Source organism: Octopus sinensis, linkage group LG5 (assembly GCF_006345805.1).
Source record: "Octopus sinensis linkage group LG5, ASM634580v1, whole genome shotgun sequence".
In the NCBI taxonomy this organism is placed as follows: domain Eukaryota; kingdom Metazoa; phylum Mollusca; class Cephalopoda; order Octopoda; family Octopodidae; genus Octopus; species Octopus sinensis.
The window spans coordinates 63,381,678-63,407,131 of NC_043001.1; the positions used below are offsets into that span (position 1 = coordinate 63,381,678).

Here is a 25,454-nt window from a genome sequence, read left to right on the forward strand (position 1 = left end):
TGTGTATTGTTGAATGACATTAAAACATTGACAATTAAAACATTGACATTAAAATATTGACAATTAAAATAACTCTGTGAGAATATGAAGTAAGTCTCAGAAGAAAACAGCATCCCTAAAAAAAGATAACATTACAAACAATTAAGTGATGCTAAGCATCAGGGCCGGCCTTAGGAGGTGCGAAGGCCCAATTGGGTGAGGCAAGGGGGATAATTTCCAAGGGTTCACCCTACTCTACCCACCTCCAATTTCTGTGGAAAAAATTATTTGCAGCATATTAGGAGATTAGAGTAGTTGATAGCACAAGGTAAAAATGAGGGAAAAAAAGCATTATTTCCCACCAAAATTGAGTCGGGTGTTAAACTATAAATTTACCAAAAGTTTTCACCATCAGTAAGCGAAACTACATTCAAACTACACTTTTTAAAAATATTCTAGCAAAAATTGGAAAGAAATTTAACAAGATCCCAAAGAAACTTCTATCTGTTCTATGATGTTACACTAAAAGAGATATACATAAAAACACAGATTAATAATTAGAATTTTTCTGAAGCTGGTTATATACTTGCCTTATATTTTTTTCCTATAACGTTTATTGTAGAAAGCACAGTCCTGTCTGCCTGTTTCTTAGCTGTATGGTTCTGGGTTTAGCATGACTGTATGACACCAAATGTCTCCTACTATAGTCCTGTGTGTGTGTGTGGCTGTGTTTGTGCTTGTCCCAAAACCTGAATGGGAGTCATTGCAAAGAAATTTTCTCTTTTAAACAAGAGACGAGAAATTTTATCTCACCTCCTCATCTTTCTCTCTCTCTCCCCACCTCACTGTACACACACACATAGACACATGTGCACGCGTATGTATATGTATACAATTCACCACTCACTAAAAATACATATACGTACAAGCATAAACATACATACACATACATTCTCACAAGTACAAAAACTTCAACCAAAACCTCTATGAAAAATAATTGAACTTTTCACCTTTGTTTAACCATGTCCCTTGGACAGAAATTCCTGTGGCCAAAATAGTGAGCATACATTTAGCCTTTTGCTTTTATCATTATATTTTTTCTTTCTTTAATACATATATATAGAGAGAGAGAAAGAGAGAGAGACATACACACACACAAAATACACTTTAATTGAAATAATGTTCCCCCAAATTAAACATATACAAAGTATATTTATAGTAACTCACACACACACAAATACGCACACATATATACATACAATTCATCATACACTTAAACAACCATATACATACTCTCACGCACACACAAATATATTACCCAAATATTCACATACTCACATGCATACATACAATTGACCCTTACACTAAAAATACAAGCAAGGCTTAACCCAAGGAAGTTTGGTTAAATGGGTTTATCTTTTGGTATCTTGTGTCGCTAAAGTGTAGAAAGTATGTTTTTTTAAGGAGCATTTTTATGTAAATTTTTTAAAACTTCAAGGAGACCACCTTTATGAAATGTCGTAGTATAGGATGTAGCCCCCTTGAGTGTGGGGCCCTCTTGGGCACAGGGCCCAATTGGGAACAATTGGTCCAATTGGCTTAAGGCCGGCCTTGCTAAGCATAGTTGCATGATGTGCAGAACTAGAGAGGCCATTGTGAGCTGATTTTTGTATACAGCATGTATGTTGAATATATAGCATATGGATATGTATATATACATATAGAACATTGGATATCTATTAGATATATAGCATTAAATATATATAGCATATGTGTAAAGATATATGTATATATGCATGTGTGTGTGTATATATATATATATATATATATATATATTATATATATATATATATAAAGATACCCTTCAGCTGTGAATGACCATGAGATTGCACCTAGAAAGTTCTCTTCTAAGTCCCAAGTTCAGGCAAGATTGTTTGTGGAAGACCAGCAGTTACCCATACATACCAGTCTTTCCTTTCCATGCCACTGATGTTGTCTGAGAGAAAGGCAAAGGTTGATACAGCTTGACACTAGTAATATCATAACTCATATCTTCAGCTGAAATAAAGTGACTTACTCAAGAACTCAGCACACAGCCCAATATGGGTAAACCACTGAGCCATGTGCCTTCATATATATGTATTTGGTGAGTTTATTTCACCAAAGAAAGATGTGGCTTGCCACTTGCAGTCCCTGTATATCTCATGAGGTTGGTGATTTTGTGTGGCCATTCGAGTTATATATTTTAGCTCTTATTTCTAGTAATTGTAGTGCTGTCTTGCACCCTTATTTATGAATTTTACCTTTTTGGTTTTAATTGCCATAGCCACCTATATTATAATGTATTTAATATATCGTAATATATTATTTTAATATTATATTATCTCATTGTATTTTTATATATTTGTGTGTCTGTGCATGTGTATCATATACCGTATCATATTTACTGAATCTTCTACCTCACCTTGATTAATAAAGTGTCGCGAGTACTGGAAGTTAGCCATAGATTGGAATAAGTAATAATCTAAGGGAGCTAGATCCAGACTATATGCTGGGTGTGGTAGTTCAATTCCCTCAAATTCCTGCTGTTTATTCTGGGTTGTTTAAGGGCTGTGAGGTCTTGCATTGTCTTGCTGAAGGGTTCACTTTCTTTTAACCAATGCTGAGTATTTTTGCATACATCTGCTCCAGTTGTTTGGAATACAGGTTGGCATTGATGGATTGACTGTCTAGAATTAACTTGTAGTGAAGTATCCCCTCTTAATTCTACTAGAGGCTTAGCATCACCTTGTGTCTAAAATTACCCATGTTTGGCAACAAGTTCTGGAAGCTGGACCTTACTTGGCCACTGCTTATGCACATTAAGATTATGGAAAAGTGTCTCCCTTGGCTTATTACTTGTTCTGATCCATGGCTCACTTCCTGTGCTTGTAACACTTCATCAGTTGAAGAGGTGGAAGCTTCAGTGAAGGAGTCCTTTGCCTTGAAAGACAAGGACTCATATCAATGCTACTTGATGGCCTCTACTTTGGATGTTAGGCTGTTTTTAATGTAACTTGAATAAAACAAATAATTTAGCAAAATATTGCAAAACTTTTGACTCAAGACAGTAGCAGCTAGAGGAAAGTGTTGTGTGATAGATGATGGTAAAACAATATGGGTGATAATGATTGTTGGATCAAGAATACTATTTCAAAATTGGAGGAGAACTAAATAAAATGAAATTACCTTTGTTAAATTTGTTAAAACTATTGTCAAGATTTTCTGGCTGGTTAAAAATGTGTTTATAAAATGTGGTCAACAATTTTTCGCCAACCTACTCTGTCTCTAATCTAATCACACTAAATTCTTGTGGAAACTCTTAAGATTCTTTCATGCCCCACTAACTTAACTGCTTTTTTGCTTTAATTTTGGCCACACATTTTTATTATTCTCTTTCTAATATATTTATGTTGGTTTAACAATATGTTCTTCTGACTCTCTTCCCTCTCAAATGAAGAAGTGTGCCTTCTGTGGCATGTCTACCTTTCAGCTCTCACCCATAGTTCTTTCACACAGACAATACAAACTTTCCAAATAAAACTAACACCCTTCCCCCAAATTCCCTCCCCCAACACACTACCACTTTGACCAATACCATTTTTGTATATGACTTATTTCTGCTGATCTTCACTGTAGCAAACAATTGCAGCTAAACTTAACTAGTTCTGGTAATTTCTTGAAGTTCTACAGTTAATTGGTGCACAAGGTTGAGAATGTTTTGAAATCTTGCTTCTGTCATTTTGTGTTGTTAGACAGTTATATTACTCAATTGGCATGGCTGGACATCAGGACCTACATTTAATCATTAGTGGAGTGGTTTGTAGTAGGACGAGCATTCATATATATATATATATATAATTATTATTTCCCTTAGGTATAGTGATACAAATAACCTGGTGTTAGAACTCAATATACACATACTTCAGAACAAAAGCATCAGTGGAGGACAGAGCAATAATAAGAAATTAAAATAACAAGGGAATAAGAAATTGTCTTGCACTTCATTAACTTACAATGCAATGCACTCATAGTTGAATGCATATGTATCACCCTTTGACTTCATCAGAGCTTCTTGAATGAAGTGCAGTTTTATCTGAGAAAGCATTTACATGTATGATTGATCACTAGCCACTAAACCTTTTTTTATTTTCTCTCTGTTTATTTCTGTGTTCCTTTCTGTTGAAGAGTGTAGGCTCAAAATGTAAAAGACTTTCTCACTTCCCGAGCATTAAACTAATACATCTGTTTGTTGTTTACACACCCGTCTTCGTTTTTTGTTTTGTTTTATTTTTTTTTGTAAATTCCAGTTATATATATATATATTCATCATCACCTGTTTCTGCCTCCCTGTCTCTCAGTCACACTCTAACCTTTCATCATCAGGCAGAAGATCCTGTCCTCTAATGTCCCTTCCCCTCTCAAAATTCCTTGTCTTGCAAGTTACTTGGTGACCCTACTGGTGCTGGTGACATGTAAAAAGCTCTCAGTCCACTCTGCAGAGTGGTTGGTGTTAGGAAGGACATCCAACTGTAAAATACCCTGCTAAAATAGACACAGTAGCCTGGGGTAGTCTTCTACCTGGCCAGCTCCTGACAACCATCCTACCCATGCATGCATGGAAGACAGATGTTAAACGATGATGATGATATGTATATATATATATATATATATATATATATATATATGAACACAAACACACACAGAAAAGCATTACTAACAAAAAAAAAGCATAAATACAAGTAAGAAATGAAATCTGGAGTTTCAGGGAGAGGAGCCCCTCCTAGAAGTAGGTTAAGAAATGAAGTCAATACACACACACACACACACACACACACACACACACACACACACACACACACACGTAAATATATATATTATCATTACTATATAAACTGATAATTGATTCCAAATGGGGAGCTTACTGTGAATGCAGCTTGAGTCAACTTATCTACTATTTTGTGTGAGTGTCTGTGTGTGCACGCATGCATGTGTATACAAATGCATGTTTTCTCATTGTTATCCTAGAAGTTCACACTTAATTAGAAAATTGTGTGATGAGGTGGTAAAGTACCAAACAAACCTAATTTCTGTTTTCTTTGGGGGTGGAGAGTGGGGTAGAAGCCGACCCTATTTTATTACCCCTATTATCTTCGTATATTCTAGGGAACTTTAACATGACCAACCTACAAGAGGTGGCTTTTTTGGGGGGGAGGGGGGTTAATTTACTTCAATAAAGAGAACAAAAGTAATTCTATCTTTAAAGAAGCCAACTTTAAACCCTAACTATACTTATTATTTGTACAGTAATTCCAAGACCTAAGACACATAGATCCATGATTTAATGCAGTGATTTAATGCCAAATACACAACATATATCAATGTGTAGTTAGGGTTTGAAGTTGGCTTCTTTAAAGATAGAATTAGTCTTGATCTCCTGATTGAAGTAAATTAAACCAGAAAAAAATAGGGTACTGAGGTTTACATAAACCCTCAACACTTATTAATCTTGAAAGTAGATTTGGGATAATATTGAACTCTGGATATAATGAAATACTGTTAGGCACGTCTGTCTGGTTCTACCATCCACTCCTCTCAGGTCTTTGTTGTTTTTGAAATAAGTGTGTTAGATGTATCTGTTGGGAGAATATTCTCTTAGAAAAATCATTGAAGTACTGGTTTTGATATTTGGTGTCTGGTACCACAACAAAGCTACAGCGAATTTAAATAGAATAAATAATTGAAGAAATCTGCTCATAAGTCTTACACCTGGCATGTTGAACCTTAAAGTTAGACTAACAGAATCAATATAGGCAAGGGAGTCTTTCACAAATTACTATAATACAACCAGTATCATAATCTTAGCTTGCAGAGACCCCTCTTTTTTCTATCCCCCTCCTCTCTCTCTCTCTCTCTCTCTCTCTCTCTCTCTCAAAAAGACTCATAAAATGACTGCATACAGGCTGCCATTCTTTACAGCTCTTACAATGGGTGCATGGCCCTTCTATCTTGACTAGTTTCAGCTGCTCGCAATGCATGTCTGTTTTTGTTTTTTTACAGTTATTTCACTTCAACTGCAGAAGATTGAAATACTGATGACTATCTCAATCTCTTATATATACTGTTACCTATTCTGTCTGTTCTCTTATAAATACATACACTTTGAATATATACAGTTGTCTAAATTTATATGCATGTTTTCATATAATGCATTTATATACTCTGCCAAATCTTTACCATCTCTCTTATTATTCCTGATAGTCTGTATATTTCTATAACCACTGTTTCAACCATCACAAAATAGTCAAAGTCTTTGACAATATATCTTGCTGTAATTAGTATATTGATTCCATACATGATGTTTTTATATAAAATGCCAATAATTTTAACAGCCAGTTTCTTCACAGATACAGAAACAGAATCTGTTTAAAGTAACAGTACCCCACTTTCTCTCTCCATCCCTCTATATCTCCCATCCTTCCTCCTCAGTCAGCGATATATGACAGGAAGATAAAAGTATTTCTTCCATTTATGTGCAATGACGAGTGTTGACATAATATTGTGTGTGAGAGAGAGAGAGAGATGGGGAGAAAGGCTTTGTTCAATTGTAAATATAAGAGGACAATAAGATTCTAAATTACTTGAAAATCATCAATGGTGTCACTCTAATCCAACTAATTTGTTGCTTTGATTTCCATGAACACACAACAATGCATTGATTGTTGTTTGTTGACCATCTTATCATGTCTACTTTCAGAACATCTCATAATATTTATCTGTCTGTTTCTCTCTCTCTCCCTCTCTCTCTCCATGTAGCTGTTTTATGAAGTGCACACACCTTACACTCAGTACTGACCTGTAAGATCTAGTATTGTTTTCCTAACATTCTCTTCACAGCATTGCTAATGTTACTGGTCATATTAATTATTTAGTTCATATTAATCCTGTTGTACTTTCACTTTCAGCATTGGGACGGATTGGTAGTTTTCGAGAAAAACCCAAACTTCAAACAGGAAGCCTTGAATCTAATCGAACTTTACGTCAGAATGGCAGCTTGGATCCCAAGGGAGACATTGTTAATAGTTCTGTACAAGGATTACATAAAGTTTCTTTGCATATACTGGGTGAAAAAGCACAAATGAAGGTAAGTATTTTGAACTTTATACATTTTAAACTCCTTTGTCTGTGGCCATACTACCTCAAATGTTTGTAGTTCCTTGAACTATATGATGTGCCATTAGTCATGGTTCCATTTCTTCATATTTTCAGGGCATCAAAGTTGATTCTTTTCGTCAGTGTGATTTCATTCCTGTCGATTTCTTTGAAGTACGACATATCAAAGCAAGCTTCAAGAAGTTGATGAAAGCTTGTGTTCCTAGTGCCCCACCGTCCAGTCCTGAGCACACTCTCTACAAAGGAGTTGAAGATTCTGAGTGGCTTTTACAGGTAGAATTAATAGTACCTTCAGTCTATATATTTTAAACAGTTTTTTGTTGATGATGAGTACCACAGAGTTCACCTGTGTCCTAGCAATCTTGGTTTTGAGTCCTTTTACATGCCTTAATGTCTTCGGGAAAAGTATGAGCATCATAGACTCCTATTTCCTCCTCCTTAAAAATAGAAATAAAAGATTTTTCATTTACAGGTTCATCTGTAGCCAATTGTTGAGAGGTTTTAAGCTATTTCTAATCCAATTTTATCCCAATAATAAACTGGATTACTAAATATATGATGTATTTAATTATTTAAACATTTGAGAATAACAATGGTATTTATTTGTAATTGGTGGTTCATTTGTAATTTATCAATTAACTTTTATTTTTCAATTTGGTCAGTGTCCCTAAATGATTTTATTTCTTTTTTCACTGTCATTGTATTTCTTCATACCCCTCACTTAGAGGTTTGATATGTAGTGCTTGATAAATACTATGGTTATGATCATTTAAATGATTCATTGTTTTGGAGCAAGATGGTACACTGGTAGAATTGTTAGAACAGCAGATGAAATGTCTAGCAGTGCTTAGTGATGGCTCTTGACAGGCTAAACTGAGCTAAGTTCCTCCTTTGCATCACTTTGTCTTTCATCTTTTTAGAGGCTTGATAAAGTACCTGTCTAATCCTGGGGTTGATGTAACTGATGAATCCTTTCCTATCAAAATTGCTGGCCTTATACTTATATTAGCAACAATTGTTACTTAAGGGGGGCAATGTTTTGCTGCTAAGGACAGAATAAGTTAAAAACCTATATAAAGTTGTCTCCCATCTGTACAAGAAAATGAGTTTTTTTTTTTCTCTGCGCATAATTATTTTCAGTTAGTTTTGTTAATGCTGTATTCAGATCTACTATTGTTAAACAGATTCTGTTTCAGGTAAATTTTGTAAACTTTTAAAAAGCGTTGTGTATGTATGTATATATGTATTTATATGTGTATGTGTGTATATATATATAACTATACTCCATGATATTACAGGTACAAAATGTGATGCAGTTGGCTGGTGCTGTGGTTGATCTCCTGGATGTGCAGGGTTCTTCAGTGATAATTTGTCTAGAAGATGGTTGGGATGTAACTACTCAGGTAAGTGATGTACTCAGTGTTTTGCACTATGTACTCACCTCATTATAATAATAACACCTGTTCTACCCTTTGTAGCTACTCATGTAATTGGTAACCCAAGATGATGTACTCAGGTATTTATATTAATAACACCTCACCTACTCTACAAGAGTGGGCTGAAAAGTTCATTGGTTGACTATGAAGGAGTGGTGCTGGAACTGTGAAACTGTCATGCATGGGAAATGAAAAAATATTCACCTACCTTCTCTCATCTGCACCTGTCCATTTGTATAAGCCTCTCTCAAGTGCTGCTCAATCTTCACTGCATTCAGTTGTTCTTCATTCATTTTGAGGTACAGTGCCAGTGCACTCCTCTCCAAATACAGCACCATGAGGCTCGCTACATCTTCCTTGTAGCCTGGCCACAACTTCAACCTTTTGAATCCAGGCTACTACATCACCTTCACCATAGGAAGGTCTGATGATATTACTGCTGATCCTTATCTTCACTGCCATCATGTACCAAGGTGACAATGACGTCTGTATACTATTGCCGAAGTAGCTTGTCATGCATGGGAAATGAAAAGAGGTTCACCTACCTTTCTCTCTCATCTGTACCTGTCTAGTAGTAGTCACTCCAGCGATCCTGCCCTACCCTGTCACCCAGTATAAGCAGATGCTATCTTATCAACCCAGGAGTGAATTCCCTGATGTCTGTTCACAGTGCCTTGGCTGGCAAGAAGAGGCTGACCCATGTCCTTTCTCCCCCACCCTTCCCTTCTCACACTTCCTCTTCCAGTCAGTCCCTTGACCATTGACGTCATGGCCCACTTCTTCTGGCTCATCCCCACAGAAACCTTGTAAGCATCAATTTCAACACTCCTTATTAGTAACTACATTGTTTCTTTCCAGCTAAACTGACATCTGACTGTTCAAAGAAGGTTTCAAACGTAATTAGTAGTGACGTCTCTTGAAAATTGGAAAAATTTGGCATTGTAGTGTTATCAAGTACCAGCTGAAAGAGGCTTTAGCACACAATAACATTCATGCTGATATGGTTGCTTCATTCAGGGATGACACTCCAGCTTTATCAACATTGCAAAAGTGGGCAGCTGAATTTAGGAGGGTCTTGAAGATGATCCAATGTCTGGATGTCTTACAACTATCACCACCAAAGAAAATATTGTCTTCACCACATAGTGATGGATGACAGATGGTTGAATATAAATCAAATATCCAATACTGTTAGCATATCCCATGAGAGAGTTGAGAATATTCTGCACTGCTTAGTGGCTGCTGCATCATCTGACACCTGATCAAAAGCACATCAGGCTGATTGCCTCATGAGAGAATCTGACATTGTTTAAGGCAGACCCTGCTGGTCTCTTTGAATGTTTTCTAACCCAGGATGAGTGTTGATTCATCACTTTGAGCCAGGGATGAAGAGACAACCCATGCAGTGGAAATACCCCTCTTCACCTGTTCCAAAGAAGGCCAAGATTGTTTCATCTGCAGGGAATGTGATGGTAAAAGGCATTGTGTTTATTGTGTTTATCTTCAAAACAGCCACACCATCAATGAAGAGTACTGTGCTAACTTGCTGAGGCAGTTACGAAAGGCTATCAAGACCAAACACTCAGGAAAACTTATGAAAGGGGTCTTGTTTCATCAGGACAATGCTCCAGCACACAAGTCTTTGCTTTCAATAGCTGCTGTGCCTGACTGTGGCTTTGAACTGATTGATCCTTCTCCCTGTTCTCCTGATTTGGCCCCATCTGACTCTCATCTGTTCCCCAACATAAAATAAAAAGACACTTGACTGGGAACCAGTATCACAGTGATGATATCATATTTGCTACTGATAACTTTTTTGATCAACAGGATGAAAGATTCTTCACTAATGGGATCTAAGCACTGCAACACTGATGGGAGAAATGTGTGGACCACAAGGGAGACTATGTTGAAAAATAAACCTTATTTGGTCACATTCCATGAAAGTATCTTGATCAGCCTATGAACTTTTCAACTGGTCCTTGTATGTACTTGGAAGATTGTGATATAGCAGCTGAGTTTGTTTAACCTTCTACTAACAGACAGCAGTAGTAGTAGTAATCAGTCATGGCCAATAGAAATAAAGTAGACACTCTCTTCATTAAGTCAATTGTTTACAATACTTACATCTCTCAAATATTACATGCATTGCTCTGTTGATAAAGACTCTGACTTTAAATGTGAGGGTATCAAGTTCATCTCTGTATGTGAGTATTTATATAATGTGAACTGAAAAAAGAGCTTATAAATAATCACTCAACCTGCTAGAAGTAGCAGACAAACCTTGTAATCATATTATTTCATCTCTAAAATTAAAGAAAGAACTATGTCTTTAGTAAATGTCTATAGTAAACTGTCTGAAAATATGGCTGGGAGGCCTTTTATCACAGATTTATTATATAAAGATTGACATCAATTTGCCAAATATCACAATCTTTTATATAAAATTTATAGTGAAATTAGTAGATCATCTAATTTAATGACCTCTAATATTTAATTACACATTAATTATATTCTGTACAAAATTCACTAAGGAGATAATTTTGTTCATTGCTTTTTTTATGTATCTGTATGATGTGGGGTGGTGAATAAAGTAAACACCAGTTAAATACAAGGGTTCATATTAATTAATTGCACAATGCCTGTTCCAAATTTTGGTTTTAGAAATTTGTTGGCAGAAACTACCATTGTGTATGCATCTTTATTTCTGAATACATTAAACTGAATGCATGTTTCATTATTATAGACTGATGGATTCAGACCAGTGTCTTCATCTTTGTTTTTATAGGCATAATGTTTCAGTCATTGTACCCTGTAGGCTTTTTCAGATTCCTCTCTATTTAGTGATGTTCTTAAAATAAGGGACCAAAGCCCTTATTAAATCCACTGGGGTTCATCATATCCATTTCATTATCTACGGATATTCTATTATTATTTCTCTGTTAAGTATTTTCTTGTTGATTATTCTAATTATTTTCTTCTTAATTATTCTACTGAAATTATTCTGTTAACTATTGTTCTGTTAATTAGTCTCTTCCTAGTGCATTCATTTCACTTGAATCAGAACATTTATACTGTTTGACTGCTACTAGGATTGAACTTGTGCTTATTAGCTAAACTGTTACACTATAGCAACCAAGATGAAGATGCTAGTCCACATATGTTGGTATATAAGTGTCCATATATACATACAGTTAATGTTTTTTTCTCCTTTCAGATTGTAAGTGTTGCTCAGATATTACTAGACCCATATTATCGGACATTGGAAGGTTTCAAGGCTCTTATTGAGAAAGAATGGTTGTCTTGTGGTCATCGGTTTACTCACCGAAGTAACCAGACAGCAGCCAACCAAGCCAGTGGTTTTGCTGCTATCTTCCTACAGTTCTTAGATATTGTACATCAGGTAAGACTATATCTGTTTCTCTAAAACTCTGATATCATTCCACTAAGGTAGATATACTTCATAGTTTTGCTATTGTATGTATGTCATTGCTACATATCCTTGTTTTATTGCATTTACAGTCAGGTTGTTGCATAAGAATAGTTTTTAACCATCAACATTACAGCAATATATTTCAATAAATTATATATTTTATTAATTGAAAATAATAACTGTTAGAATAGCCATGTTTCTAACCACAAGAAACAAATTTGTTTATTCCAGTAATGTAGAATTCTGGATTGCTGGAACTGATCGATTCTTTGAAAGTGTTTTGAGTTGTTGTTTGGTTATAGAAGACCTTTTACAGAAAGCTATTGAAAGGAATGTAAAAAATTATGAAAGAAGGAGGTGGATAGGAATAAGATGGATGGAATGGAATTTTGTAGTCCTCTTTGTTCAATTTTATCAGAGACATTCATGAAACATGTGGTCAACTGTTGTTATGGAGAATTGACCAATGATTCCCTTGTCTACTGTGAAGTTTTTGCCAGGATACAAGAAATATGTGGAGTGATGGGGAATTCAACTTAGTGACCATAAGCTTTTTTGAATGTAACTTTGGTTTGGAAAAGTGTGTAGTGCTTCACCTCTGTACAGCTACCACCACCACTCCTCTTCCTCTCCATCCCCTTCCATCCCCTGTGTCTTTCCACTTCTTCCTCTCCCTTGCCTCCTTCCTCCACCTCCTTTTTATACTGATGTATATAGTTTTTCATTTTTCTTTTAGATTCACCGTCAATTCCCACTGTCCTTTGAATACAACCAATATTTCCTGAAATTTATGGCCTACCATTATGTATCAAACCGTTTCCGAACATTCATGATGGACACAGAATTTGAGAGGATGGAAGCTGGTTGGCTGTTGGAAGAAAAAAAGGCACCAAAAGTTGATGGCCCTGATGAAGAATCTGGGTTCTCCCCTAAACATTCTTCAACTCCTGTTATTGGTTTATCTATCTGGGATTACATTGAGAAACATCACCGACGCTCCACAGTTTTCTTTAATTTCATGTACAGTCCATCAGATTATGATGTGGTGAGTTAACTCGCCCTTTCTTTCATGTTTTTATTAAAAACTAGCTTTAATTAAAAACAAAAAAAGTGAACCTTCTATGGCAAAGCAAATTTTCTTAGGCTTTTTGTCTGTATTATATACATTATTTCTGTCTGTACTTGTGTACACTCTTTCTGTCTGTATTTACGTACACTATTTTACAGTTTAGGTTGTGATCTAGTAGATAAAAATGCTAAAAGTTTATAAATATAGTTTCCTGGTTCAAATCTAGTATGGTATTACTGTGCAAACATACTGGAATAACACATTTGATGATCTGAGATCAAACTGATTAAAGCATAAAATAATATATATCATCGTCATCATCATTTAACATCTGTTTTCCATGCTGGCATAGACTGGACAAATTTGACAAGCTGGTATGGTGAGGGGCACACCAGGCTCCATTGTCTGTTCTGGCATGGTTTCTATGGCTGGGTATCCTTCCTAAGGCCAAGCACTTTACTGAGCATACTGGGTACTTTTTATGTGGCACCAGCACTGGTATCAATTCTGCTGTGGTGGATGGTTCTTCTTGAGTACAGCAATGCACCAGATATCTTGGTCCTTTGTCATCTCCTTTGTAAGGCTCAATGCCTTCAATACTTCATCCCATGTTTTCCTGGGTCTTCCTCTTCCACAAGTTTCATTCACTTTAAGTGATCAGCACTTCTGTATACAACTCTCTATATCCATACATGTCACATGATGAAACTGGTTCTGGTAAATTCCACCCTGGTAAATTCCACCACCAGGTAAATTTCACCATAGGTAAATTCCACCATGGTAAATTCTACCCATGGACAGATGTTACTCCAATTTCGATTATTATTGTTTCTTTTCTTTCATGGTCAGATATTGTAATGTCAGGTTTATTGTTTTCTATATGGTTTGGTGTTATTACTGAGCTATCTACTAACATCTTAACCTTTTCATTTGCTGTTACCTTTTCTATTTGCATGTTTCTGATTTTCTGGTTTTTTTTTTTTTTGGTATGTTATATTGCTGTAGTAGGTTCACAAATATTATCTTGGTTATCTCCTTGTGTCTCTCTTTATATTTTGCGTGTGCTATTTTTCCACATTGTATTGCCATATATTCGATATTTCCTTTGTTTCTTACAATCTCTGCATGCTATTTTTCTTCCATAGTAGTTGTTTCTGTCTTGTAAATACTGTATAATATTTTTATCTGTCATTGAGTATTTGCTTTGTTTTATAAATTTCAATGAATCTCTTTTTGATATTGTTTCCTCATTCAGGTGTTTAAAGTATTTCTTTATGATTGTTTTTGTATGATTGTTCCTTAATTATTTTTTCTCCCTTGTATTTTTTGTATTCACTGACATTATCGATATTATTTTTATGCATTCTTTTTTTATTTCCATATCATAACCCATATAATAATAATAATAATAATAATTTCACTTATGGTGAAATTTACCATGTTGGAATATACTGTGGTGGAGTTTCACACAGTGGAATTTACCAGTCACCAATCAAACCAGCACAGTCTTCTCTCTTGCACAGATCTCTGTCACACATGCACACTGACATTGCATATCCAGTAGAACATACTAGCTTCAATCCTCTCTAGTCTTCGCATGTCTTCTGCATTCAGAGCCCTTGTCTCACTACCATGTGGCATTGCTGTTTGTATACAGCACATAATCTTTCTTTCGCTCAGAGAGAGAAAGAGAGACTTTGGTTGCCAACAGAGGTAAAAGCTCTCTGGATTTTCTCCATCCTATTCTCATTCCAGTGATTACACTTTCCATGCATTCTCCCCCACAGCTAATTAGGTAGCAAAAATCATTCACTACTTCTAAAGAGCCTCTCGGGTATTTAAGAAACTCAATTTCCTGAGTCTGTGGTTTTTATGGCTTCTGTGCATCTTCCACATTTAAACACTACCTTATAACCTTCCTATTATTTGACTGCACTTGTTTGTCTGTAGCTTGCACTGGGTACATTGTACAGAATTCCTGCCTACACAGTTCCTACATGTCAAACAGGGCCATTTACCTGATGGAGGAAGGGTCTTGTCCATTTTCTTGCTTACTAGAACTGCAGGTTTTAAGTTAACCTTACAGCCCTTTGATTCTAAGTTTTGCTTCCACACCTGGAGTTTCTTTTCTAGTTCTGTTGCAGAATCCGCTATAAGAGCAAGATCATAAGCATACAGCTGTTTCCAGGGGCAGCCAGTTTTGAATTCCTCTGTTATGGTCTGGAAGATGATGATGAATAGGATGTGGCTGAGAACTGAACCCTGATGAATGCCTATCTGTACACTAAAATAATTACTATACATGTTGTTAACTATCACCTTACTGTCAGAACTTCTGTACATGGCTTGTATGGCTGGCTTTCACAAGCCACTTCTCTACCCCTAGCTTTCTCAGAGCCCACGATATAAGTAAGTGGAGTACTCTATCAAAGGCTTTCTCTAAGTCAACAAACATCAAGTACAATCTGTTGTGTCTGGGGAGAGTCATTTTCTTTTTGTGCCTTATTATACTTCAACACATGAACTCATAAAGAATCTTGCAAACCAAATCCAAAAACGAAATATCAAGTACAATGGTTAGCCAAATACTTCTCCTGCACTTGTCTGACTATAGTGTCAATAGTGCTTCTCAACACAAAGCCTAACTGCATTTCATCTAATCTGATTCTGTTCCTATAACACTTTCTATATAATTTTTTCTATATCTTTCATGACCTGGTCTAGCAATTTGATGTCTCTGTAGTTACATCTCCATTACTCTTGTAACAGTTGACTATAATGCTGCTGCATCAGTCATTGGGGATATCACCTTCCTGGTTAAGCTGATTAATTATTTGGGTGACTAAACCATATCCCACTCCACCAGATATTTTAAGCATCTCAGCAGTGATTCCTGATGGATCAGGGGCTTTCTCTGTCTTCATATCCTTAATTGCCTTATCTATTATACTGCTGTCAATGCCTATAGCAGGTCCCAATGTTGGGTTCACACAGGGGAGATTCTCTTTTTCTCATTCATTCTTCACATTTAATAGTAGCATAGTATTTCATAGTAGCACCTCTATGCCTCTTTCTTTTTGGAGTCACTGAGTGCAAAATGTAATATGATAGATGAGGCATGGCAGTGTGGATTAGATGTTTGCTTCCCAACTACTTGATTTTGGGTTCAGTCTCACTTTGTTGTGCATTGGACATCTGCTATAGCCATGGGCTAACCAAAGCCTTATGAATGGATTTAGTGGACAAAACTGAAGGGTGCCCATTGTATATGTATGTGTGTACAGGTGTGTGTGTGTGTGTGTCTATGTTTCCTTGTTTTGACATCATGTGATAGCTGAAAACGAAAATCATTGTCATACAAGCAGTGTTATTCATTTCCTATATTCTGTGAAAAACTGGCCGCAGGGAAATATTACACTGCTAGGAAACTGGTGACAGTTGGTAACAGGAAAGGCATATGGTTGTAGAAAATCTGACTTACTAAATTTTGTGCAAACCATGCAAGCACAGAAAAATAGATGTTGAAATGATGTGTGGTAAGTAGATTGCTTACCAACCACATGGTTCCAGGTTCATTCCCACCGCATGGCACCTTGGGCAAGTGTCTTCTACTATAGCCTTGCATCGGCCAAAGCCTTGTGAGTGGATTTGGTAGATGGAAACCGAAAGAAGCCCGTTGTATATATGTGTGTATATATATATATGTATGTATGTATGTGTGCGTGTATATGTCTGTGTGTCTGTGTTTGTCCCCCCCCCAATATCGCTTGACAACCGATGTTGATGTGTTTACGCCCCAATAACTTAGCTGTTTGGCAAAAGAGACCGATAGAATAAGTACTAGGCTTACAAAGAATAAGTCCTGGGGTTGATTTGCTATCTAAAGGCAGTGCTCCAGCATGGCTGCAGTCAAATGACTGAAACAAGTAAAAGAGTAAAAAAGAGTATGTATGCATATATATATATATATATATATATATATATTATATATATATATATAGATAAGAAAGTTTGTTTGGTAAAGCACGTGGGTGAATATATAAGAAAATAGTAAAGAGTGAAAAAACGACAGAAGGCTTAAATGTTAAAAAATATATATATTTGCGTCAAAATGTCTGGAGAATATTGGAAAAAATTTTTTCCCTCCTTAAAATGACATAATTTTATGATTTTTAAAGAAATACCGGTTTCGCAGTTAGCTCTTCAAATTTCTTGTGACTTAATGTTTATTTTTAATAACATAATCCCTGTATTTTTGCTACGGAGAGTTCTAAATAAGGGAAAGTAGTGAGTGATTTCTTCCGGTGTAAGGGAGATAATCGCTTAAAAAAATTTTTTTCCTTTAGTGTGAATTTCTCTGTATTATTGAGTTCAAATAGTTGAGTCTGGGTTTGTACTTTTCAATGAAGAATATTTCCTTATTTAGTCTAATTTGTGATGATGATCCGAAAGCACATTGGTAAAATGGAAAGATTAAAAATTGTGGTTGTAGTTGCTTTGCGCATTTCTCAATGTGCTCACTAAAAGGTATCATTCTATATTCTGGGAATGCAATCTGTTGTTGATGCAGTGTGCATCTACGTCTGAGTGATAGTCCCGTGGACCCCACGTAGTCTTGGTGGCAGCCCGAGCATTTAATGACATAAATTATGTTTTCAGAGGCACAAGTAAAGTTAGATTTGATCTTGAATTTCTGTCCCTCTTTAAAGAAGAATTCTGATCCTTCCAATAGGTTAGGACATGTTGCACAGTTCGATCTACCACATTTTTTTACTTTTGCATCCGTAATTTTAGAAGACAATTTTGCCTTTGTGAGAATCTTTTTAAGTGATTTAGGCTGTTTGTAGCTTTTAATGATTTGGTGTATGTTTAGAATTTCCTTTAATTTGGGGTTTTTATGAAGTATTGGTAAATTCTGGGTGATGATGGTGAAAGCTTCTTTGTTTCTGGGGTTGTATGTAGATATGTAAGGTAGTATTTTCGAGGAAGGTGTGTTGTTGTGTTGAACTTTTCTTAAAGTTTCTATGTTGATTTCTGTTGCACGTCTGATCCCATCCTCTATGAGTTGAGTTGGGTAATGTCTGTCAATTAAGGTGTTTTTGAGTTCTTGCAGTCTGAAGTTCCTGGTATTTTGTTCTGACACTATTGTGCATATCCTTCTTGCAAGGTTGAAGGGGATGTTTGTTTTAGTGTGTCTTGGGTGGCATGAACTAAAAAACCTCATAAAAACCCCAAATTAAAGGAAATTCTAAACATACACCAAATCATTAAAAGCTACAAACAGCCTAAATCACTTAAAAAGATTCTCACAAAGGCAAAATTGTCTTCTAAAATTACGGATGCAAAAGTAAAAAAATGTGGTAGATCGAACTGTGCAACATGTCCTAACCTATTGGAAGGATCAGAATTCTTCTTTAAAGAGGGACAGAAATTCAAGATCAAATCTAACTTTACTTGTGCCTCTGAAAACATAATTTATGTCATTAAATGCTCGGGCTGCCACCAAGACTACGTGGGGTCCACGGGACTATCACTCAGACGTAGATGCACACTGCATCAACAACAGATTGCATTCCCAGAATATAGAATGATACCTTTTAGTGAGCACATTGAGAAATGCGCAAAGCAACTACAACCACAATTTTTAATCTTTCCATTTTACCAATGTGCTTTCGGATCATCATCACAAATTAGACTAAATAAGGAAACATTCTTCATTGAAAAGTACAAACCCAGACTCAACTATTCGAACTCAATAATACAGAGAAATTCACACTAAAGGAAAAAAATTTTTTTAAGCGATTATCTCCCTTACACCGGAAGAAATCACTCACTACTTTCCCTTATTTAGAACTCTCCGTAGCAAAAATACAAGGATTACGTTATTAAAAATAAATATTAAGTCACAAGAAATTTGAAGAGCTAACTGCGAAACCGGTATTTCTTTAAAAATCATAAAATTATGTCATTTTAAGGAGGGAAAAAAATTTTTCCAATATTCTCCAGACATTTTGACGCAAATATATATATTTTTTAACATTTAAGCCTTCTGTCGTTTTTTCACTCTTTACTATTTTCTTATATATATATATATATATATATATATATATATATATATATATTTATTACAGAGATGTACTTGCATAGCAAGTGACCTGATCTGAGATCATGTGCTGGAACGAAAACAATTGCAGCATGGAAGGTATTTATAAGCCATTTAAGAAACTCACAAAAGCCGTTAGATTCACTTCAACATTTAGATTTAATTTACCAAAATATTTTCGTCACTTTGAGACTGCGACCTGTTCACTGACAAAATTCTGTGCTGTACAGAATTTTGTCAGTGAACAGGTTGTGGCCTCAAAGCGATGAAAATATTTTGGCAAATTAAATTTAAATGTTGAAGTGAATCTAACAGTTTTTGTGTGTTTCTTAAATGGCTTATAAACACCTTTCCTTGCTGCAATTGTTTATATATATATATATATATATATGTTGTTGTATTTAGGAATGGTCATTTTGCCAGTTTAGCCAATAAAAACACATGCACTATATATTTGGTGTTACTTTGCTTCAGCATTATTTATTTTTTACATTAATCTTAATCTTATTTTGGTCAAAGTTCTTTCGTCACACTTCTGTGACCTCATCAGTGGTCCTTTGCTTTCTTCTTACTTATTTGTGTGTCTCTCCTTACTAACGGTCAGCCATTTTGTATTTTGTATTCCTATTGTATGTGTCTTCATTTGCGCATGCGTATACCTCTATATGTGTCTATGTTTAGTTAGTGTGTGTGTGGGGGGGTGCCTGTAATATTTGTATCTCCTGTTTATATACGTTCATGTAATTTGTTTTTGTATATTTTTATTTTGTTCATGCTAAACTGGCAAAATGACCATTCCTAAATACAACAACATCTGTTTCAATGCACAATTACACATCAAAAACCTTGCAAAACAAATATATAAATGTAATATATATATAGGCGCAGGAGTGGCTGTGTGGTAAGTAGCTTGTTTACCAACCACATGGTTCCGGGTTCAGTCCCACTGCGTGGCACCTTGGACAAGTGTCTTCTACTATAGCCTCGGGCCGACCAAAGCCTTGTGAGTGAATTTGGTAGACGGAAACTGAAAGAAGCCTGTCGTATATATGTATATATATATGCGTGTTTGTGTGTCTGTGTTTGTCCCCCTAGCATTGCTTGACAACCAATGCTGGTGTGTTTATGTCCCCGTTACTTAGCGGTTCGGCAAAAGAGACCGATAGGATAAGTACTGGGCTTACAAAAGAATAAGTCCTGGGGTTGAGTTGCTCGATTAAAGGCGGTGCTCCAGCATGGCCGCAGTCAAATGAATGAAACAAGTAAAAGAGTAAAGAGTATATATTTATCATAAGGTCATACGAGGCACCTACCTGCTAGAAAGTGGAGATAAAACCAATGACACTGAAAAATTCAACAGATAATAACAGTAGTCGGGTGAATGAGTAAACTTAATGCTATATAGTTTGGCATTTGGATACACTTGTATCATGATTTCAAGTTCTGGCAAAAAGCTTTAACTCTCTTCAAATTTTAATAAGTGAAAAAATTCAGCTTGTCACGTTGAAGTCTGCCAGTGTGCTGAATTGCTGAATTGTTTTGCACCAAAATCAGAACAGCTTCAATCTAATACTGTCAATTATTTAATCTATCTATCTATCTGTATATATTACAGAAATTCCAAATGTTTTTCCAATGAAGTGAAAACAGTCTAAAACTTTTAAATCTTTTTAACAGTAATACATCACAAGCTAATTAGATATTTAATTAATATAAAGTTCTGTAATTTAAGAAGGCAACCTTTAAAATGTTTTCCTCAAAACACTGTTTTACTTAATAATCACAACTACTAAATGAAATCTAATTTTTAATCTACTCTTTCTCTATAAACTTTGTTATATTTCAACAATATTGATGTCAAATAAATCTCATATATCTTTGGTGAATCTTCACTACATTACTGTTGTTTATTTGGTGGTTTGCAATGTTACCGTCAAACACAAATAGTTTGCTGTATTTAGTGGTGTTTCTCTATGTTCAAAGTTCAAATCCAACTAGAGTTAACTAGGATTTTCATTAGGTTGGCTGCTTTATAAAATTGTACCATTTATATTATTTGTTTGATCCATTACTCTCTCCTTTACCAAAATTGTTCTGTTACCCTGTTAAAGAAATTGATACTGTTTACTGTTTAATATTTGCAATGTCAGACTTTAGGTCCCCATTGTCCAAGTTGAAGTGTTTGATTGATTCATTCATTGATTCTCCCTTTACAGGTTTTGCGTCCCTATTCAAACCTCCAAAATTTGGTGATCTGGAATTATTTCCTAAATGAAGACCTTGCCCATGGCCCATCTTATGATATTGAAATCATGGGACGAGAAATGCGACCAAATGACAATGAGCAAGATGCAGATTTGATTCCACACCGACGCCGTAAAATTATTAATGGTTGCTATGACAATATTTTAGTACAGGAGCCTAATTTCTTCTCTTGGGAATTTCAAGTAAGTTCTTTAGTTTCCAATATAAAATATTTTATTTTGAACAACAAAAGTGGCAGAGTTTGCCAGAATATCAGTTTTAATGCATTGAGTTTGGGGACATCATCATCATCATTTAACATCCACTTTCCATGCTGCCATGAGTTGGATGGTTTGACTGAAAACTGGTAAGCTGGAGAGCTGCACTGGGTTCCAATCTGATTTGGCATGGTTTCTATGGCTAGATGCTCTTCCTAATGCCAACCACTCCAAGAATGTAGTAGATGATTTTTATGTCACTAGCATGGGTGCCATTGATGTGACACCAGTATTGGTCATGCCTATGATCTCACTTGGCTTGACAGATCTTCTCAAGCATGGTATATCACTGAAGGTCTTGGTCCTTTGTTGCTGCCTCCATGAGGCCCAATGCTCGAATCCATCATACTTTATATTCCCAGAGTCAATAAAAACTACTAATATATTAGGCTAATTTCATTGACTTCATCTCTCTTTTACACAAATCATATATTCATTCAATGATGTGAGAAGATTTGATGTTGTCACTGCAAAATACCAAACTAGGCACCAGTCAAAACTGACTGGGTTTTGTTCACCCTACCTCTTCCTCTGTTGTTTTTTATTTACCTGTTCTGTCGTCAGGTGTGGTGGGAAGGGTGGAGGTAGCAAATGACATTTTGTCGTTTACCAGTGGAAGATAACAGTTTTTGTCATAGGATAAAAATTGAGAAACTTTCACTGAACTAATCTAACTCTCAAATGGTGGTGGTGGTGATCACTAAAGGATAGTATTTGCTTTAACCATGTAACTGATAGGTGGACATTAATATATAAGGTTAGATGGACATTAATTAGTGAATATAACTAACAGACTAAGTTAGGTGAACTTTAATTAATGAATATGCATGAAATACTGAATAAGCTGATATTAGTTAATATAAGAGGCTGAAATAGATGAACTGTAATTGAAGGTACTAAGTCATATAAAGGTACTAAGTCAGAGGTACTAAGTCAGATGAACCTTAATTAATGAGTATAATGGGTTGAATTTTATGATCTCCAAATTTCAAATTGTGACAATTTTAGAAAGATGAAAGTGTGACATTCATTTTTAATTTAATTTTTCAAAGCCACTAGTATAATAATAATAATAATAATAATAATAATAATAAGATTTAGAAAACAATCTGCTTAATCATGGTTTGATAAATGGTAAACTTAATGTTATTAGAAAAAGATTGACTATCATAACCTCTTCTCACCTATAAGCCTAAACTTTTGTAGGTACCCAAAGATGATTACAGTATTATTGTGAATTCAGATCTCACCAGGAGCATTTTCCCTTCCCATCCTTCTGAGGTTGACAAAACTGGTATATTCTACTAAGTTCCAGTTTCCTCCCATCAACTTTGTCAAGTAATACCCTGCCCCTCCCTCCAGAGCTTATAGTTATGGACTAATGTTAGATACAATTAAGTTTTAATAATTGTTTTGTTTTTGGTTTGTGTAGGAAATCCACCGACTAGAAACGGAACTTGGCCATCTTCCACAGAAATGGAAAGTTCTCTGGGATAAATTGGAACAACCAACCCGAGAATCTTTACACAGGCAGACATCTTTTAACACACAATTGGTACGGTTGCATGGAAGGTCAATACACAAACGCTCAACACTTGAAATACTGTTGAAGGGTAAACTGCTGGGAGAAACTGCCAAAATGTTTAGTCAACAGCATCGCTTTGAGAAGCAGTCCTACACAACACCAGCATATTGTGATTACTGTTCTCATGTTCTCTGGGGACTTGTAAAAACAGGGGGTAAGTCATTTTGATACTTCATTCATTTTCTTTCATTTAAAGATGTTTTGAAAGACATTTTTTCTTGAATGCTTTCACATATTTTCACTTCAAATTCTACTATTGAAATATTGGTAGATTCATATTGTTATTGATTCAGGGTTAGGGCATCAGAGCTGGCTCTGTGTCTTTAAAAAAACATGGCTAGCTCTATATCTTTAAGAGAATCAATGCTGGTTCCAAGTCTTTAAGGGAATCATAGCCAGTTTTGTCTCTTTACTGGGGATAGCTAAATGTTTTAGTTTGTGTCTTGATATCCTTTTCAATGGAGAAAAGTCCATGAAAATGTTTGTTTCTTTAGCCCCAGATCAAAAAGTGTTCAGCTGTGATCATTCAGTCATAATATTTTTAGAACTGCAATAGCTAAAAGTGTCCTTATGTTTTTACTTTTTAAAGATGATAAAAAAATTTGGTTGTTATTTCTAGCAAGTTGAGTAACCACATGAAGGTTCCATTGTTGGCTTATGTAGCACACACATACATTGGGACTTGCACTGACACACATACTCACACATGTGTATGCACAAACACACACACTCACAGACAATCCGTTTAAAAGGCAGGGTTTGTTTTAATATGAAATAAAACCTCCAATTAAATTATCATATAAAACTATTTAAATGTGATAATTCTTTAATGACAGTATACTTCTTAAAGACACTATTCCTTGAAATTTCTTTGTAATCTTCAATGGATAGATTGAAGATAGACTGATTCCTGGCACTTGTCCCAACTACACATAACTGGCATTGATGAACCTGAGTTGGGACAGGAATAGCTAATTTATTAAAAGATTAGTCTAGTCATTAGTTTATTGCTGTTATAGCAAATCAGGGATTACAAGAAATTGTCTGCTTTTCAAAAAAAATGGTAATGATTTTTATCATGTGAGTAGATCTATGATCAAGGGCATTCCAGCTATGAGCATCCTACTTTTGACACATTATATTTAGAAATGTATTATCCAATTTGGCCATCATTTTAGATGCCAGTGTAATGTGATTCATAGAATATTTGGCTGTTATTTGAGTGGAGATGGAGTGGTATAACTAGGGTTCTTCATGGCTCACCTAACTGTCAACAGATACAATAAGTACTCCTATATAATTACTGGTATAACTGCAAAAAGGTTGGTGACATAGGTCTCCTTTAGTACACCACATGATCGCATCCTAACATAATAATAAGAAAAGCCATAATACATATTATACAGTGCCAAATTGAAATGAATGAAGGACAAGCCGTTCTACTGCTTGAGAGAGAAGATAGACTTTATTTACAGTGTACAAAGTGAGTTGGGATTACTAGCGTAGTGTTGTGGTATGAATGCATGCGTATAGTATTTGTGTCTGTGTGTTCGTGTGCACGACAGAAGGTACAGAAGGTGCATGCGAATACAACAGAAATACAGAGCATAAGAGAAGTCTCAGCATATTGAGTTAAGATAGAGTTAGTTACCAGTTCATGTGGTACACGATAATAAGTTCTATAACAAGATTTGGGTCTCGAAGCAGAGACTAGTTGAGTCACTTGTTGTGCAGGTTTCTCTTGATATAGATTGTTCTTTCAGATATATATACTGCAACTGTTTTTCCGTGGTGATAGTTTCACACAAACAGCGTGTGTGGAATCTGTGTATTTGTGTTGTTGTGTACAAGTTGAAATCTTTGGAGATGTAGACGACGTTGGTAATGACATTCTGTCTGTCGCTGGTATACAATAGCATCTTCATAGTATGGTTGCCTGGCTGTCGTCTGTCGTTCGAACTGGAACATGGCTGAGTAGCTCTGTGGTCTCCGACTAGACCTTAGAAGGTCTAAAGCTGAAAGACGATGAATAGTGGAAATACTAGCTTATTTAAGGAGTGAAAATGGCTCAATTGAAAGATCCTATCCGAAGGCTGTGATTGGTCAGTTTACTCATTG

General features: G+C 35.6%; 1 protein-coding gene across 1 annotated transcript in view; it reads left to right on the forward strand.

Annotated features, from left to right (window-relative positions):
- LOC115212161 (myotubularin-related protein 13) overlaps positions 1-25,454 on the forward strand; it is a gene marked incomplete at its 5' end in the record, with an annotated part of 221,051 nt that overhangs the window by 183,013 nt on the left and 12,584 nt on the right. The window contains 7 exons of the mRNA XM_029781000.2: positions 6,984-7,162; positions 7,288-7,464; positions 8,490-8,594; positions 11,842-12,027; positions 12,794-13,102; positions 21,446-21,676; positions 23,184-23,490. Of these exons, the coding sequence (XP_029636860.2) occupies positions 6,984-7,162; positions 7,288-7,464; positions 8,490-8,594; positions 11,842-12,027; positions 12,794-13,102; positions 21,446-21,676; positions 23,184-23,490 (1,494 nt within the window). The remainder of the gene's footprint in view (positions 1-6,983; positions 7,163-7,287; positions 7,465-8,489; positions 8,595-11,841; positions 12,028-12,793; positions 13,103-21,445; positions 21,677-23,183; positions 23,491-25,454) is intronic.